This window comes from Solea solea, chromosome 10 (genome assembly GCF_958295425.1).
Source record: "Solea solea chromosome 10, fSolSol10.1, whole genome shotgun sequence".
NCBI classification, from domain to species: domain Eukaryota; kingdom Metazoa; phylum Chordata; class Actinopteri; order Pleuronectiformes; family Soleidae; genus Solea; species Solea solea.
In genome coordinates, this window is record NC_081143.1 from 16,810,102 (window position 1) to 16,827,684 (window position 17,583).

Here is a 17,583-nt window from a genome sequence, read left to right on the forward strand (position 1 = left end):
ACCAGGTCATGTGACCAATACACCATGTGACCAACCTTTTTTTTTTTTTGAAAAACTTTATTTGACAAAAACAATTTACAAAACTCCACTAGGGAACGTTGACATTTGCATGTTATGAAACGCTACATTCCAAGAAAAAAAAAAACCGTTTGCTATGTACATAAACACATAAACACACAGCCAGAGGTGGAAAGTAATTTATTACATTAACTAGGTTTTTTTGTGTACTTCTACTTTTAGTTGTTTGCTTGTTTTTTGTTTTTTTTTTTTAAATAATTTTACTTTTACTCAAGCATTTTTATTTTTTTACTGTACTGTAAGTACTGTACCTCACTACGTTTTAAATCACATTTTAGACCAGTTCTTTTACTTAAAAATGTTATCAAAATAGTAGTACTTTTACTTGAGTATATTTCAGTACTATTTCCACCTCTGAAAACCACCATGAAAGGAAATAAATAATAATGCAAAATCAATTTTATCATCTTTATTATTATATAAATTATTATTACAACCACAAACTATGTACTTTATGTATGTATCTTAAGACTATTACAAATAAATTATGTGCAGAGGTTTGGTTTTAAATGAATCATTTGTAATAAGTTGTATTATTTGTTGATGTAGTGCCCTGGTGAAGGGATTGGTACAAATCATATTTTCATATAATCATATCCACATATCAGGACTACTCTGATTGCTAGAAATTCCCCTAGACTTAAATATCACAACTACTGCAGGTATCAGGTCTCGACACTAGTGAGCAGACAAACTGATGCACACATGAGAAGGGAAACATTAAACACACATCTGCTTTATTAATCACTGAATGTGTATATCCAAAAACATACTGTATATAAAATCTGTACAAGGTTTTCCAACATCTGAGGAAAGAGTGGCAAACCCATACAATTTTTCAAAAAAGCATAATTACCTCCATCAAGAAATGGAAATGTTTTCTGTCTGTTTAACTCTGAATAACCAAATATGGATTATTTAGAAATTGAGATCTGACCCTGATTCAGGATAAAAAAAATAAAATTAAAACGTTATCTTTGCGAGATAGAGTAGCGTATTGACGGTGTGGGAAACTGACCAGCATTGGTGTTGCGCTCTCTAAGTGCTTTCTCTTTTTTGCAGTACACTTCGCCCCATACTTTTCATGTTTTTCTCATGATAACGCACTGTTGGCTAAATAAATATTTGGAGCCTTCAGTGTACAAAGAGTACCCTCCTCTGATGGGTTACGACACTGCAGTCATACACGTACACCTACACAAGCACAGCTACGCTCAGAAGCTATGTTGTAAGGGGCACATCTGTGTTAGATGATTTGAATTTTTGGAAGGCAATTCTTCAGCGACTCCCTCACACCTCGGAGGCCGGGGTAAAACATTTTTACAACCAACATGACCTCATCTGTTCTGTTGACTTTTGCTCTGGCTTGGATTTGCTTCTTTTCTGTCTGTGGCAGGCCGACAGGTGAGTTAGAAGAAGAAACTAAATAGTGCATTTTAGTGTTTGCCCTTCACTTCTAATTTCACTCCTTTGTGTTGTTATCAGGTGTCCACCTGCGTAACATGGACAGTTTCATCCGAGCTGTGCAGCAGGTTGAAGACTCCAACTCTGGTCTGTCCCCCTTGGCTCTGGTCATGGCCTTGCGGCGGACTGCAGGCCACGATGATGCAATGACCATCCATTACTTGGGAGCTTCAAATAATCTCAGTGATACTGAAGCCCTAGAGCAAGCAATCCTCAATTGTTCGTCCTTCAGCTTTTTTGACAAGGCTATCCACCATATTGTGACAGACCATAGAGAGGAACGAGGGGTGGTCCTCGCCCCAGATGGCACTACGGTCGCCCTTGCGCCCTTACTGCTAGGAATCGAGTCAGGACTAAAAGCAAATATAGAGAGAAAGCCAGCAGCTGGAATATTCTCTCTTACTTTGGGCAGGACACTGGGTCTGTCCTTCATCAGCCTCCAGGACTTTCCACCATCTCACCGTCTAGGGCCCAGTGGGTGCTGGGACAGCCTGGACCACCCTAAAGTGTTCAAGCTGTCTCTGCCTGCCACTCTGGCCACTGATGCTATGATTAATGGTGGTATGGATGGATTTATACTGGGCAAGAACCTCAGTGAGCTCAGTAGTTTAGGAGAGCCAGAGGCCCTCAGTAAGATTCTGAAACGATACTACAGTTTTATTTTGCACAAGGGACAAGGACTTGATGCTGTGACCAGCCATATTAGCCCAAGGCGAAGGGAGATCTCCAGGTCCCTGCTGGACACACTTGATCTTCAAAGCCAGGTGATGGAGACACTAGCATTGGTCTGGGAGCTGGAGCACACAGAATGGATTGCTATGGACACTGGAAATGAGGGGGCAGTGAAAGATGGACTGCATGAATTTTTGCACAAATACTGGGGTGAGCAATTACGACATCAAAATATTATGCTTCGCTTTAATGTAGGGTTGAGACCATGATCTGTAAAATGCTGGCAAATAGTCAGAATAGTCACATGCTGCTGACATACAAACATTCGAAAAGCTGTAGAACTAGATTTTTTTTTTTTCAATACAAAATAACCTAATACAACAACATAGCAATACATCACATTATGTATGTATGATTATGTAAACAAACATTTTTGAGTTTTAAAGTATCTTCACAACAGGTCGAAAAAAAAAATCAGGATGTAGTAAAGTAGCCACACCTCACTGCAGCAAGATGCAAAGTTAAACCACTGGAGGTCAGCGTTGTCCTAACTCTCATCTCCTCTCTCCTCTCCTCAGACTGTCCTCACATCATCACTCCTTGTCAGTGGGGGGCAAAAGCAAGCCGGGACACCCCAGTCCCTCTGTCTCTGCCCCTACCTTTTCTGTATGTCCACCACACCTATGAGCCATCCTCGCCCTGCTTATCCTTCACTGAGTGCTCTCGTGACATGAGGGCCATGCAGCGTTACCATCAGGAAGGCCGTGGTTGGAGTGACATAGGATACAGGTAACTGGCTTTTCATTGCTATATAAAAAGTCCATTGTGTGAAGTTTTATTGGTAGAAATTGAATATATGTCCCATAATGTTTGTTTTAAGTTATAATAAAATCCTTTTTGTTACCTTTGAATAAGGCTAAATTATGAAAAAATAACCTGTTTCTCCAACATGGAATTGATGGATGCCATACACCATCCGGCTTGGCTTTTAGTAGCTGGCTTACAAACCCTGCCTCCTCCTCCTGCTAAGTGGAAAGAAAAGGAGAAGCACCATCTGTTTGCAAAGCTAATGTCTGCATCCTGTTTTTCTTTGCACCCTCAGTTTTGTGGTCGGCTCTGACGGCTACATCTATGAAGGCAGAGGGTGGAGACACCTTGGCACACACACCAGGGGCCACAATAGCATTGGGTATGGGGTGTCGATCATTGGTAACTACACAGCTACCCTTCCTTCAAGCCATGCCATGGACCTGTTGCGCTATCGTCTGACCAAATGTGCGGTAGATGGAGGAAGACTGGCAGCAAACTTCACCATCCATGGCCACAGGCAGGTGGTGAACACCACCTGCCCTGGAGATGTTTTCTTTTCAGAAATAAAAAGCTGGGAACACTACAGGGATTAACAGGAGCCCCACAAGCATATTCATATTCTCACACATCAGTAAAGCTTTTCAGGGTTTGACAAGTGTTAAGTCAATTAAAACGATTTTACTATATAAAAACGATCTCGACTTCCGACTCTTGTATATCATTTTAATGTAGATGACTCAGTTAGTAATGGAGTATCAATTGAATATGAATAAAATTTTAAATAAATGGATTTGCCTGGTCACTCTCACACGTGAGGCACAAGTGATCTTACAGTAAGACTCTTTGCTTCAGAGGGCATTTAGATTTTAATGGTGTAAAGATGGAGTACAAAGACTAAGAGTGTTCCAAGCACACAATCAAATCAATCAGAAATCGTATATTAAAAGATGCACGTTAATATTGCACTGTGATTTAAAGAGCAGAAAATACTACCCCTATTCTAGTAATACAAAGCTAAACGCATATCAGTGAAGTATTCCTTTAAGAAGGCAAAGCAATTGCAGTGGGAGTGTAATCTCCACTCTGGCGTGTGTTGTCATCCACTCAACAAGTGAAACTTCCACAAGTGAAACTTCTAACACAATACACACACCAATGTAAAAACACTGGAACAAGCTGCAAATCCATTAAAAATTGGAATTGTAACTGTCTGTATGGAACCTGTAAGTAGCAGAAAATGACTGTGTCTGAAGGGCATTTCAGTTCAAGTGAATGAGAAAAAACTTGAATTCTACAACCAAGTATGCAGAACTAGTAATGTTTTGAATTCATATTATACGAAAACGTGCAAAAAATAGTTGATTAAATGATTAAATGAATATTCCGATTCGAAAAATACAAGCAAAATGTCATAAGTATAAAAGTATTCTGATGACTGGGGCTGTTTGCAGCAAAAGATAAGATAAAGTCATATGATTTATGGGTAAAATGCCCTTTGATTCATACCCTATATACTGTATATGTGTGTGAGTTTGTACACTCATAAAATCTCTCATAGCCAATACAGGTTACACCCTGTTCCCTTTTGCTTCTGTTTTTTTTCCTAATAGAAAATGGTCCTTGTTAACCTGCTTGATGGAAACGTTACTTTCTGATGCAGTGAAATACACTAGAAATAATACAAGATGTATTTTCACACCTATTCGACCATGATCTGCAGGGATGACACACAGACACACACACACACATTTAACCAATGAGCTAAAAAAAACAAAAAAAAAAACCTACAGGCGAAAAAGAGAACAGCTGTCAGTATGCGCGCCAGTGAAAGTGAAAGTATCCACACACATACATAAATACTAACAGCTGACCTGCATCTGCAGTCGCGCACCCACTGACTTGACGGCATCTGTGTCCAGAAGTTCCCACTCTCCACTTTCAAGAAAACCACCACCTTAAGAAAACAGAAAAATGAGTGAGTTATTGTTTTACTGATCATATATAACTCTACCTTCTATGCACGTGCTAGTTCATCAGTCCATTGTGGAAAATGTGCATTATTTAAAAACGGCAGCTACTTTGAGTGAAAGAGCTTCGACGTGTTTGTGTGAATGTGCAACTGTCAGCGTGTCCCACTCCAGGGACTGGACCCTACGCAGTGTTCGGTCGACCCGGAAGTCAAGCGCTGCGAAATGAGAAGTCCTGTTTTCATCACATTTATCAGTAACTTTATGAACCGACAGCGACGATGGGACATCAGCGGTGAAGTGAGCGCAGGTCTCAGTGCGTCACACGGTCACAGCTCCACAGTCCACACCGTCATCTGCCCCGCGTTCACGATGTCAGTGTGAATCCACACAGCAGCTCGTGAATACATCGGTAATAAGTTTGAAAATCAATCTTAATGAGCGACGAAGAAATAACTTAAACCTGTTTTGTCGTAATACTTTAATATTATTATTCTCGAGACGCCACATGACCGCGCTTTGCTGTGCTCGTACACCGCTGTGACGTCACTATGGGAATAAGATTTTTCTGGGCTTTTTATGGCCTTTAGGAAGGTTTTACAAATGTGAAACTCCATGAATTAAAAATATACAATATAAAGATCTATACATGCCCGTGTCCATGTCCCGAGGTGTCCCGTGGACAGTTTTAGAGGTGTCTCTTTTACTATTGTGGTCAATGGGTGAGTATTTGTATTCTTATTCAGTTCTTATAATACATCCATGACTGTACCCCACTGGTTAGTCTTCTTCTTCTTCTTCTAATTATGGCAGGAGGTAGACTACGCTTTCCGGTTACGTCACCAATTCTTCCCGATTCGCTTTTGTTTTACTGATGACATATAACTTTTCCTTCAATGCACATGCTCGTGGTACACACTTACAACCAGGCCTTTCATCACTCCATTTTGGAAAGTGTGCATTATTTAAAAACTGCAGCTACTTGTGCAACTGTCAGTGTGTACACATGCATGGAGGGAAAAACAACAACAATCTAATAAGACTGAACATTTGCAGGTTATGGAAGCATCGTGGATATTACAGCCTCTGGAGCGTCATGGCAAACTGCTCAGCAGGACAAGTTGGGATGCCAAGGTACACACTACAAGGAGAAACAGAGTAAATGATAGATGCTGCCAGCATTTTACCTGCTAAAGATATATTTAATGAAAAGACATTTGCAATTGATATCATTTCTCTTACTCCTATGTTATGTCTTTCATTTTGCTTTGTTCTGTTATTTACACCAGGTGTTTGCAAAGAAATCTTGTTCTTGTGATAATGACATAGCAATGAACTATCTGATGCAATAACTGATAAGTAAATCAAGGAAATAAGAGTTCCCTGTTCTCCTCGATAAGGGGTGGATGCATCACGCACCATGGCGAAGACTGACAGTGAGAGAATGAGGAAGTACAAGACAAAAATTGAAAATGTGGGACGTAAATATGGGATAGAGTCTGCTCTCATTGCTGGCATCATCTCCAGAGAGTCCAGGGCCGGCAATGTTCTACATAATGGCTGGGGAGACTGGAGTCCAAGCAGAGGGGCGTATAACGCCTGGGGACTGATGCAGGTTATAACAGAAACTTTCATTTCACTCACAATCTCTTGGTATAGCCTTAAATTACAATTCAGTAACATGAATTTAATCTAGTTGCATTCACATTTCTATAGGTTGATGTCAATCCAAATGGAGGTGGACACACTGCTCGCGGTGAATGGGACAGCGAGGAACACCTCTGCCAAGGCGCTGAGATCTTGGTTTATTTCATTGGCCGAATCCGTAATAAATTTTCAGGCTGGAGCAGAGAGCAGCAGCTGAAAGGTTTGTTTAACTTTGAGGCGACCTGTGCATTTTCTCTACATTCTGTTTTATGTTTGTCCTCAATGACATATTTGTCTCTACAGGAGCGATTGCAGCCTACAACATGGGGGATGGAAATGTCCACTCCTATGATAACGTGGATGAAAAAACAACAGGGAAAGACTACTCCAATGATGTTGTTGCCAGAGCTCAGTGGTACAAAAACAATGGCTACAACAGCTGAATCTATTGTAAAAATTGTTACATGTGTGTTGGAGTTCCTTCATTCCACCAAAAGTATCTGCAAATGATGGATGATTTGCTTTACGTGTCTTGTATCAGAAAATGTGCTAAATAAAAACATAACGATTGTTGTGTGTATTATGGGACCTGCGATGTCTGAAGTTGTTGAACAATAACACCAATAAAAAAACAATTGCAAAGCAAGAGAACTTTGATTAATGAGAATCTTGTTCTGGATCAACATCAGTGTTCTAACAACTACTCCGAACACAGATTGAATGTTTTAAAGTAATTTAACAAAAGGAGTTTAGCCTGAGCTACTTTTCCTCACATGCTGACAATGAATGATTCAACCTGCATGTAAAGTTATAAAGTCATTCTCAGCAGGGGTTTCCCTTTGTGGTGTTTATAACAGGATGTGTTGGGTGTGACAGGAAGTCAAAGCAGAAACAAAAAGCTTTGCTTGTTTATGATAAGAGGACGCAGACAGGGTGGGGGCTCATTATCCATAATAAATTCAGCCAGTTCTGGTATGCCATGGTTTCACTTTCCTTATGTCTTACTGTGTGTGTGTCATCTTGACCCCACTGTGCTTTTCTTCCTTTGTGCTGCTGGCTGAGAGTGACTACTTAAAATGCTTCTACTGTGTGTTACGTGTCCTGGACATTGAGTTTTTCCACCAACTGAATCCTGACAAACACAATTTAAGAAGGCAAAGAAATTGCAGTGGGATTGTAATCTCCAATCCGGCGTGTGGTGGCAATCCACTCAACAAGTGAAACTTCCTCACAATACACACCAATGTAAAAATACTGGAATAGGCTGAAAATTCCATGAAAAATTTCAACTGTAACTGTCTGTATGTTGAAGTATATGGAACCCGTAAGTAGTAGAAAGGGAGTGTGTCTGAAGGGCATTTTAGTTCATTTGAATGAGAAAAAAACTTGAATTCTACAATGAAATATGCAGAACTCGTAATGTTTTAAATTCCTTATTATAGGAAAAACATGCAAATTTTTTTTTTGGAATTTTGGATTTTGGAAATTATGAAATTTTCTGATTCGAAAAATGCAAGCAAAATGTCCTTATTCTGCTGAACGTTTTGAAGTTTGAAGGAAGTTGCTTTATTGAAGTATGTGGACCAAGTATAGACTATATAAATGGCTGGGACTGTTTGCAGCAAAAGATAAGATAAACTCACATGATGTATAGGGTAAAATGCCCTTTGATTCATACACTATACTGTATATGTGTGTGAGTTTGTACACTCATAAAATCTCTCATGACCAGTACAGGTCCCACACTGTATCGTCTTGTTTCACGTTTGCTTCTGTTTTTGCCCTTATAAAAAATGGTGTTTTGTTAACCTTGTTAACCTGCTTGATGGAAGCGTTACTTTCTGATGCAGTGAAATACACATATTACATACAGAAATAATGGAAGATGTATTTTCACACCCTATTTGACCCTGATCTGCAGGGATAAGTGACTTGATGTGATGTGACGATATCCCAAATATTATATGGCTGTACCCAATAAAAAGATGAAAGTTTTGCAGTCGTATTTATGGTTTGTGCCACATGAGGTCCACCTCTTGAAATGTCATGAAATAACAAGAATGAAAAGGAAAGACTAAAGGGACAGTTGAGCGTGGTAAGAAGCACTCCTCATAAAATCTTCCCACATTATGCCTGCTTATATTATTGCCCTAAAATATCTCACGTATCTTTTAGCTGCTTTTTTCATGCTGTTACACAACATTTTGCAAATTATTTTTCCTCACAAAATGAAGTGTGTTAACCTTTCCCTCTCCTGCACCAAAGTTGATTTAGAAAATAGTTTTTAGCTCACACACTCACACACAGGTTTGTGCAGCTATTTTTTCTTAGGACACTGCATTGACTTCAGTTCATTTGTTCAGTCTAATCAAAGTGTTGTCTTAACCTAACCACGATTCAAACCATAGCCCTACTCAGAAATAAGGTTCTCCCTTTTGGTCTTCATAGGGACTACTGGTCCTTACAAGGTCAGTGTTTATGTCAGAAAACTAACAAAATAACAAGAACTGAAATAAAAATAAAAACTAGAGTTTAAAAAACGATAACTAACTGAAACTGAATTTGTCTTTATAGCTAAATTTATTTCATACATAATCATTTTGAGTTCATATGAAGTGTATTTAGTTTTTCTCTGCCAGCTATTTTGAAAGGTTGTATCATGCACCTGGCAAATACTCCATATTCAAAAAACAAACAAACAAACAAAAAAAAAACTAAATGTAATGAAAACTAAACTAAATGTAAGCATTTACAAAAAAAATAAAAACTGGCAAACCCGCTGCAAAAACTAATTTAAATTAAAAAAAAGCTGTTGAGATCAGTACATAAGTAGTTTCTTGTAAGTCACATGACCATTTCCCCCTCCCTCTCTGTATTCCCCAACTATTTTGCAGGGGCAGATATATGAGTGATCACACATCTCCAGTGGAGCACAGAGAGCGTCAGTGTGTAAACCTCCTTCAGTTGGTGATAGCTTTACGTGGACAACAGAGACAATGGGTAATTTTGACACAGTTACTAAAGATCTTGTTTAAGATTTGTCATCTTTTGTGTTTACTTTACTCCAGTCCTGCTTCAGGGGTGATGTACATATACTTCTTGTATTGTGCCTTGTTACGTTGGGGGCTTCATTTACCTCTAATTTTAAAGTGATGATATCATATGTTATGTTACAGCATGTGTTCTCTGTTTGGATTATGTCGCTGTTAATTTAGCTTCAAGGAGACCTCGATTAGGCTAATGTGCCTCTGGTGCACTCATATCTATCTTATTCCAGGAGTTGCTTTAGTAGAGAGTTTATTTCTTTAGAGTGAAGTATTGTTTTTGGCGGCTCTGTGTGTGTGTCTGTCTGTGCATATTGCTCTTGTCTACATGACCAACAGGGCACCAGAGGCTTGTTGTGTGAATGGGGTGAAGTCTGCCATCTCTGATTGCCTTTTATTTATTTATTTGAGCTATTTTTTCTCTGTGCCAAATATCCTACTGTATAGAGTCTATAAGGTGTGATGGTTCCTTTATTTGTGCTAAATAATGAGGCACACTGATGGCCTGTTTACCATGGCTAACTTTGAAAAGTGATATTCCTTTTTTATGTATTTACTTATTCATTTTGATCACTTTTTCGTAGTCTGATGTTGTTAAGAGTGGTGTATGTTGTGTCATTGTTCAACCAAATGACCTCTTGAACAAGAGAAGATTAAGGAAGTAGAACATTTTATCCTGTTGGGATTGAAGTTGTAGATGTGTTTAGTTTGTATATGCCATATACTGTACTATATGGGGAAGGGGGTGGGAGAGTTGTAGAGGGATGCTTTGATGTTCCTTTTTCCCCCTTTGGCTCAGGAATAACGTCAGGTTTGGTAGAAGTATTGCGCCTTGTGACTCTTTTTTAGTATGACGACTCAGGGTAAGAATCTTCGCTTTATCTCTTGGAGCCTGAAAGGCGCTAACCAGCCCATTAAAAGTAATAAGGTAATGGCTCATTTAAATCAATTCAGGGCTGATATTTTCTTTTTACAAGAAACTCACCTCAGCTCCTCAGAGGTCAACTGTATCAAGCGACCTTGGCTAGTGGAAGTATTTCACTCTAAATTCCCAGTGAGGGCAAGCAGTGCGGCTGTCCTAATACACAAGAGTGTTCTGATCGAATTATCAAACTCCATTGAAGACCCTTGAATGTCGATTTATAATTCTACATGGGATGCCAAAAAAAAACCATGCATTAAAATGCATGTTTTGCCCAACTTTCTATACCTCTTTTCCCTATTCTTATTAAGAAGTCGTTTTTCAGATCAATCGATCAATTAATAAGTTCCTTCCTTTGGGGCAAAAAACATCCATGCATCAAAAGATCATTGATGCAGCTCCCCAAGGCTTTTGGTGGCTTGGCATTGGCCAATTTCTTACACTATATGGTCCTGTAATATTCAAAAACTTTTATACTGGATTAATAACACAACAGATGACATGCGCCCCGTATGGGTAGATATGGAACTTTCATCCTCTAAGGTCGCTCTCCACTCCCTGGTTTGCTCTCAAGTCCCTTTGACTGTCTCCAACTTTACCTCAAACACATTAGTAATGAACTATGTTGGAATTTGGATTCAAATTAGGAAAGGCCTGGGCCTTCAGAGGACCTCAGACCTTGTGGACAATCACCTATTTTTGCCCTCATGCATGGATTTAACCTTTAGGGTTTAACTGAATTTAAGGAGGTTTAAGGAACATTTCTGAGGTCTCAATGAAATTTAAATTACAGAATTCCTAACCTATTTCGTGTCTTTCAGATAAGACATTTTATTTGGAATCAGAAGCCCACATTTCCTAGTCGTCCCCCGGAAACGATAGTCGACCCTTTATTGACTTTTGATCCTGAACAAAGGCGGATAACTTCTTGCATTTACAGCCTTATCCGTTCTACTATTGACAGCCCATTTACTGGTCCCAGGGGTTCTTGGGAGCAAGAATTGGGATTCATGCTGCCTGATGATTATTGGCAACAAGTTTTACGGTTGGTTCACTCCTCTTCAATTTGTGCAAGACACAGCCTCCTATAGTGTAAAGTTGTGCACAAAGCTCACTACACACATTTGAGGCTATTGGATTTACCCCAATGTGAGTGACTCATTTAATAGGTGCCATTCACATATGTTTTGGTTCTGTCCTATAGACTTCCCACATTCTGGTACATAATTTTCAAAACTCTTATATGCACAGCATATAATACTACTATTACTCCTGAGGCCTCCCTGCAGCCTATTACCTCTAAAGTCATGCAGACTGTTCTACTCGTACTCCTCAACTGGAAACACCCTCATCCTCCATCTCACAGTAGGTGGGTGAAAGAGCTGCTGCTGTACATTAGACTTGAAAAGCTTAGATTTTCCCTCAATCCCTCAATCCCTCATCCCTTCAATTTTTTTAAAAATTGAAGGAATGGAAGTCTGTCTTGAAATTGCTTCCAATAAAGGTCAATAAAACATGCATAGTCACCATGCTTTGTAGATGTGTTAATGAAAAATAATCTCATACACAGGTATCTTCTTTTCATCCCCTTATTCTACATATGGAGACATCGCAAAGGTGTCGACAAACGGGGCTTCAAAGGAAACCGCGAATCAGGACAAACTCGGATACCATGGTAAACACTAAGAAACATCATCTAAGACTGGCAGTCGTCACATTTCGTATCTGCAAGCAGAGCCCAAACTGATTTTAGCCATATTTTATATATATATATATATGTATGTATGTCTGTATATATATATATATATATGTATGTGTGTATATGTATGTATATATATGTGTGTGTGTGTGTTTGTATATATTTATATATGTATATATGTAGTATATATATATATATATATGAATACACACATGAAGAGTCGTAAGATGCCCCCAAAACCATTATTAATTTTCCAGTTTTTTCCCAGTGTGTCTGTCTAGTTCAATGACCATTATCACAGTATGCTCTGTAACATATAAATGGGAATGTTAATTGAATATTCTACTGGCATCTGATATAGTCATCCTAATCCAGATAATTATGACCAATACACTTTAGAATTTTAGAATCAGGTCAATGGTTAGATTATTGGTGTCCATGTAGCTGTATTTGTTGATTTCTGAGTATCTGCAGACCTTTGATGCACTGACAATCAAAATTTCCTTTACAAGGTGTAAGAGCATCACAAACCATGGCAAAGACTGACAGAAAAAGGATGGAGAACTACAGGACAATAATCTATAGTGTGGCAAAGGAAAAAGACATTCATCCAGCCCTTATTGCTGGCATCATCTCCAGAGAGTCCAGGGCTGGGCATACTCTTAATAACGGCGGGGGAGACTGGGACTCATACAGAAGAGCATATAACGGCTTTGGACTGATGCAGGTCACAACACCTACTGCTGATTTACACTTATATTTCAATAAAATAACACAAGGAATAATTTGATTTTACCTCCAATACTGTAGGTTGATGTTAATCCAAAGGGAGGTAACCACATTCCCAGAGGTGAATGGGACAGTGAGGAACACCTCGAACAAGCCACTGACATCTTGATCGGCCATATTCAAACAATCCGTAATAAATTTCCTGGATGGTGCACGGAGCAAAAGCTTAAAGGTTTGTTTCTCTCTATGAATTCAAGCACTTTTCTTCAATCTCTTCTCCGTCAAAGACTTTTTGCTGATAGTGTTTTCATTATGTTTGTTTTTACAGGAGGGATCGCAGCCTACAATATGGGGCCTGGAAATGTCCACTCCTATAATAAAGTGGATGAAAAAACAACAGGTGGAGACTACTCCAATGATGTTGTTGCCAGAGCTCAGTGGTACATTGACAATGGCTTCAACTGAAGCAATTGTAAAAAAAAAACATATTTTATCCTTCATTCCACCAAAGGTATCTGCAAATCAAGAACGACATGTATGAAGACCTGCTATATTTGAAGTTGTAGAACATGCAAATGTGTCCAGCAAATTATAAATAGTGCTGTGATGTGTATCTTGTGTGTCAAGTCAAGCCTAATAAAAAAGAGTGCAAAGCCAGAGAACTGGAATGATTGATGAGAATTTTTGTACTGAAGCACACAACACTCCACATTCACATTTTATTCTGAACTATGAACCTGGACAAAATGTACAGTGTCAAAAGAAACTATACACACATAGGTGCGTGCAGCTATTTTTTTCTTAGGACACTGCATTGACTTCAGTTCATTTGTTCAGTCTAATCAAAGTGTTGTCCGTAACCACAATTCAAACCGTAGCCCAGAAATAAGGTTCTCCCTCATTATGACCAGATTTTGGTCTTCATGGTTGACGACTGGTCCTTACAAGGTCAGTGTTTATGTCAGAAAAAAGTCCTAAAGTGGGATCAAATGCACATTTACACACCAAGGTTATTATAGTTAATGAAAACTAGCACTGAAAAAACATTTTTGTTAAATAAAAACTAGAGTTTAAAAAAACGATAACTAAGTGAAACTGAATTTGTCTTGTAAATTCATTTCATACATAATCATTTTGAGTTGTATTTTCATGAATAATAAAATGTTTTCAATTTGTTTTTGTTTACAATGTGGGACATAAGGCAGTGAAAGTTAAACATAACATTTGTTATGTGGTTAATTGGGTCGAGCTAGTTCATCTAAGTGAATCAAACGTTTAGTCTTTCATTGGGTTTATTGTTTTTTTTTTTTAAATTTGCTCCTAATCACACTGTTTCCTCACACACACACACACACACACACACACACACAGTCTAGTTAGTTATTAACATGTCCACTGTATCTCCCATATATGTGTAGAGATCAGTCCAGAGGTGGCTTCTTGTAAGTCACATGATCACCCCCGCCACCCCCCCCCCCCTCTGTATTCCCCAACTATATAACTGGGTTGTGTGCAAAGGTAGACAAGCAAGAGACCACATACATCCTGTGGATCACAGAGAGTGTCGCTGTGTAAACGTCCTGCTGTTGGTGACAGCTACACATGGACAAAAGAGAAAATGGAAGGTGGTGAGAACTAAATATCTTGTTGAGGATTTGTCATCTTTGAACTAGCTACCTACCTGCATAGTCCCTTGACGTTCTGATGTGGTAATGAAAAAATAATCTCACACACAGGACAGAGCTCCTCATCTTCACCCCCTTATTCTACCTATGGAAACATCGCAATGGTGCCGGTTTACGGGGCTTCAAAGGAAACCGCGAGGCAGGACAAAATCAGATGCCATGGTAAACACTAAGCAACGTCAAGACTGGAAAAAATAGTATTTACAGTAGTACAGTACAGAAGTTACTTCTGAGATGACCTTCTATCTTCTTAGTGTTCATTTGATATTGTATCTATCTTTGATCCTGATCATTGATTTCTGAGTATCTACAGACCTTTGCACTGACAATCAAAATGTCCTTTACAAGGTCCAAAAGCATCACAAACCATGGCAGAGACTGACAGAGAAAGGATGGAGAAGTACAGAACAATAATCTATAGTGTGGCAGAGGACAAAGACATTCATCCAGCCCTTATTGCTGGCATCATCTCCAGAGAGTCCAGGGCTGGGAAAACCCTTTCTAAAGGCTGGGGAGACTGGGACTCAAAAAGAGGAGAATATAACTGCTGGGGACTGATGCAGGTCACAACACCTGCTATTGATTTACACTTATATTTCAATAAAATAACACAAGGAATAATTTGTTTTCACCTCCAATATTGTAGGTTGATGTTAATCCAAATGGAGGTGACCACACTGCTATAGGTGAATGGGACAGTGAGGAACACCTCAGACAAGCCACTGGCATCTTGATTTCCTTTATTAGAATAATCCGTAATAAATTTCCTAGATGGAGCAAGGAGCACCAGCTGAAAGGTTTGTTTCTCTGTATCAACTTGCATACTTTTCTTCAACCAACTTTTTGCTGATAGTGTTTTTTGCATTATGTTTGTTTCCACAGGAGCGATCGCAGCCTACAATATGGGAGATGGAAATGTCCATTCTTTTGAAGATGTGGATGAAAACACAACAGGGAAAGACTACTCCAATGATGTGCTCAGCAGGGCTCTGTGGTACAAATGCAATGGTTTTAGCAGTTAAGTGTTTCACAAAATTCAAAAAATGATTGTTATTATTCACTGTTTTGTGTGAAATGACAAATGTATTTTGGGTTTGATGTGTCTAATGGATGTGAAAACAATAGGGAAAAAAAAGGAAACCCCCCCCCCCCCCAAAAAAATGAAACGGGCTCTCACACCATCCAAGTTAATAGTTAACCTGATGAATTGACCTCTATTGATTGGATCACTTTGGGACTTTTGGGACGTTGTAACATGCCAGGCAACATGTCGAGACTGTCACTCACGACGGAATATTATGGACACATGTACAGACATACATGGAGTCTGATTGACTGTCTAGAGCTAGACAACATCTCTGAGTGCTACCTGATGCTGAAACATGTTTTTGTCGAAATGTCATAAGAAAAAGAAAAAAAAAGAAAGAAAAAAAAACATACAAAAAAAAAAAGATTAGTATGATGAAATTATGTATTGTACGATGAAAATAGGGCCACACGGTGGTATAGTGGTTAGCACTCTCGCCTTGCAGCGAGAAGACCCGGGTTCGAGCCCTGGTTGGAACAAGGGCCTTTCTGCATGGAGTTTGCATGTTCTCCCCGTGTGTGCGTGGGTTCTCTCCGGGTTCTCCGGCTTCCTCCCACAGTCCAAAAACATGCAATGTGGGGATTAGGTAAATTGGACACTCTAAATTGACCATAGGAGTGAGTGTGAGAGTGGATGGTTGTTTGTCTCTATCTGTGTGTGGCCCTGCGATGGACTGGCGAACTGTCCAGGGTGTACCCCGCCTATCGCCCGATGTAGCTGAGATTGGCACAGCACCCCCCGCGACCCTCTGGCGGAGGATAAAGCGGTAGATGATGACTGACTGATGACTGACAAATACATAGTTGATTCAATAATCCGAACGTGAAAGAAATTGCTGTGTGAAGTACTCTGGATTTGCCTTTTTTTTTTTTTTTGAAAAACAGCAGTAGTTTTGATGTCTACAGCTGATGTTTGAGGTCTGAGGAAATCCCTGTGTTTGCGACTGTGGGTGATGAGGTTGGAGCTCTGGCTGAATGCCTTCCCACATATCTGACACACATGGGGCTTCTCTCCTGGACAGAAATCATTTGAATACACACAGAAATCAAACAGATGAGTGTACAAACAGATGCATTTTCGGTTTTTCCGAAACATAACGTTTTTTGTAATCACAGATGCAGAGTTTCCTCCTTTTTTTCTTTTTTTTTTACTGCAGGTTAAATGAAATGATTAGTAACACCCTAAATAAGTCACACTGTTGCAGAGTTGGGTGTTGAAGATCCAACATAAAAGGAGGGAAAAGTCAGTGCAAATAGTTCACCTACAAAATAATTATACAATATGTTATATATTGTGTATTAAATACTGTAGAAATCAGGGTGAACCTGGGCCAAAATAATAAACAAAAGTTGCTATTATTAAATACTAACTAAACTCTATGGGGGGAGACAGAATAGCTACACATTAAAGGTGATTTACATACATACTGTATGAAAAATATGTACAACAGCGACCTTTACTGTTCGGAAGAGTTACTGCACCTCCAATTCCAAATGCAGCATGAGTGTGGTTCATAAGCTACTGTTCTTATAGCTGGTGTTTTACTGTGTTCATGCACATACACAAACATCACTGTAGCACCATCTGTTGTATTTTTAAGAACATTGAACCTATTTAGTTCATTTTCAGGTTGGAGATGATTGAGAGTGAAAGGTTTAGAGCAGTAGCTCAGAATTATCACGTGACATATCGGTCGATCTCTGTGGATTTCAAGTGCGCAGTGAACTCGTGACAGGTTAAATCCAGCACTGTTCATTTTTGCCACACCTTAGGCTCATA

General features: G+C 39.2%; 4 protein-coding genes across 5 annotated transcripts; all 4 read left to right on the forward strand.

The window, feature by feature from the left end:
- Positions 1-1,400: 1,400 nt before the first annotated feature.
- pglyrp2 (peptidoglycan recognition protein 2) lies at positions 1,401-3,719 on the forward strand. Its single transcript, XM_058641569.1, has 4 exons — positions 1,401-1,482; positions 1,564-2,424; positions 2,793-3,003; positions 3,317-3,719. The coding sequence occupies exons 1-4, from the start codon at positions 1,410-1,412 to the stop codon at positions 3,615-3,617; spliced, it is 1,446 nt and encodes a 481-aa protein (XP_058497552.1). The 5' UTR covers positions 1,401-1,409; the 3' UTR covers positions 3,618-3,719.
- Positions 3,720-4,847: 1,128 nt separating this feature from the next.
- LOC131467580 (lysozyme g-like) lies at positions 4,848-7,226 on the forward strand. The gene is made up of 5 exons (XM_058641570.1): positions 4,848-4,999; positions 6,048-6,125; positions 6,392-6,606; positions 6,708-6,858; positions 6,942-7,226. Exons 1-5 carry the CDS (start codon positions 4,996-4,998, stop codon positions 7,079-7,081), a joined length of 588 nt encoding a protein of 195 aa, XP_058497553.1. The 5' UTR covers positions 4,848-4,995; the 3' UTR covers positions 7,082-7,226.
- Positions 7,227-9,500: 2,274 nt separating this feature from the next.
- On the forward strand, positions 9,501-13,685 carry LOC131467168 (lysozyme g-like). The gene is made up of 5 exons (XM_058640914.1): positions 9,501-9,638; positions 12,175-12,279; positions 12,816-13,030; positions 13,114-13,264; positions 13,361-13,685. Exons 1-5 carry the CDS (start codon positions 9,635-9,637, stop codon positions 13,495-13,497), a joined length of 612 nt encoding a protein of 203 aa, XP_058496897.1. The 5' UTR covers positions 9,501-9,634; the 3' UTR covers positions 13,498-13,685.
- Positions 13,686-14,565: 880 nt separating this feature from the next.
- On the forward strand, positions 14,566-16,614 carry LOC131467018 (lysozyme g-like). Of its 2 annotated transcripts, none has more exons than XM_058640690.1 (5): positions 14,566-14,660; positions 14,769-14,879; positions 15,066-15,280; positions 15,364-15,514; positions 15,600-16,614. In XM_058640690.1, the coding sequence occupies exons 1-5, from the start codon at positions 14,651-14,653 to the stop codon at positions 15,737-15,739; spliced, it is 627 nt and encodes a 208-aa protein (XP_058496673.1). In that variant the 5' UTR covers positions 14,566-14,650; the 3' UTR covers positions 15,740-16,614. The 2 variants fall into 2 exon arrangements, with proteins under 2 accessions (XP_058496673.1, XP_058496674.1); XM_058640691.1 differs by having other exon boundaries at positions 14,566-14,657.
- The last annotated feature ends 969 nt before the right edge of the window (positions 16,615-17,583 follow it).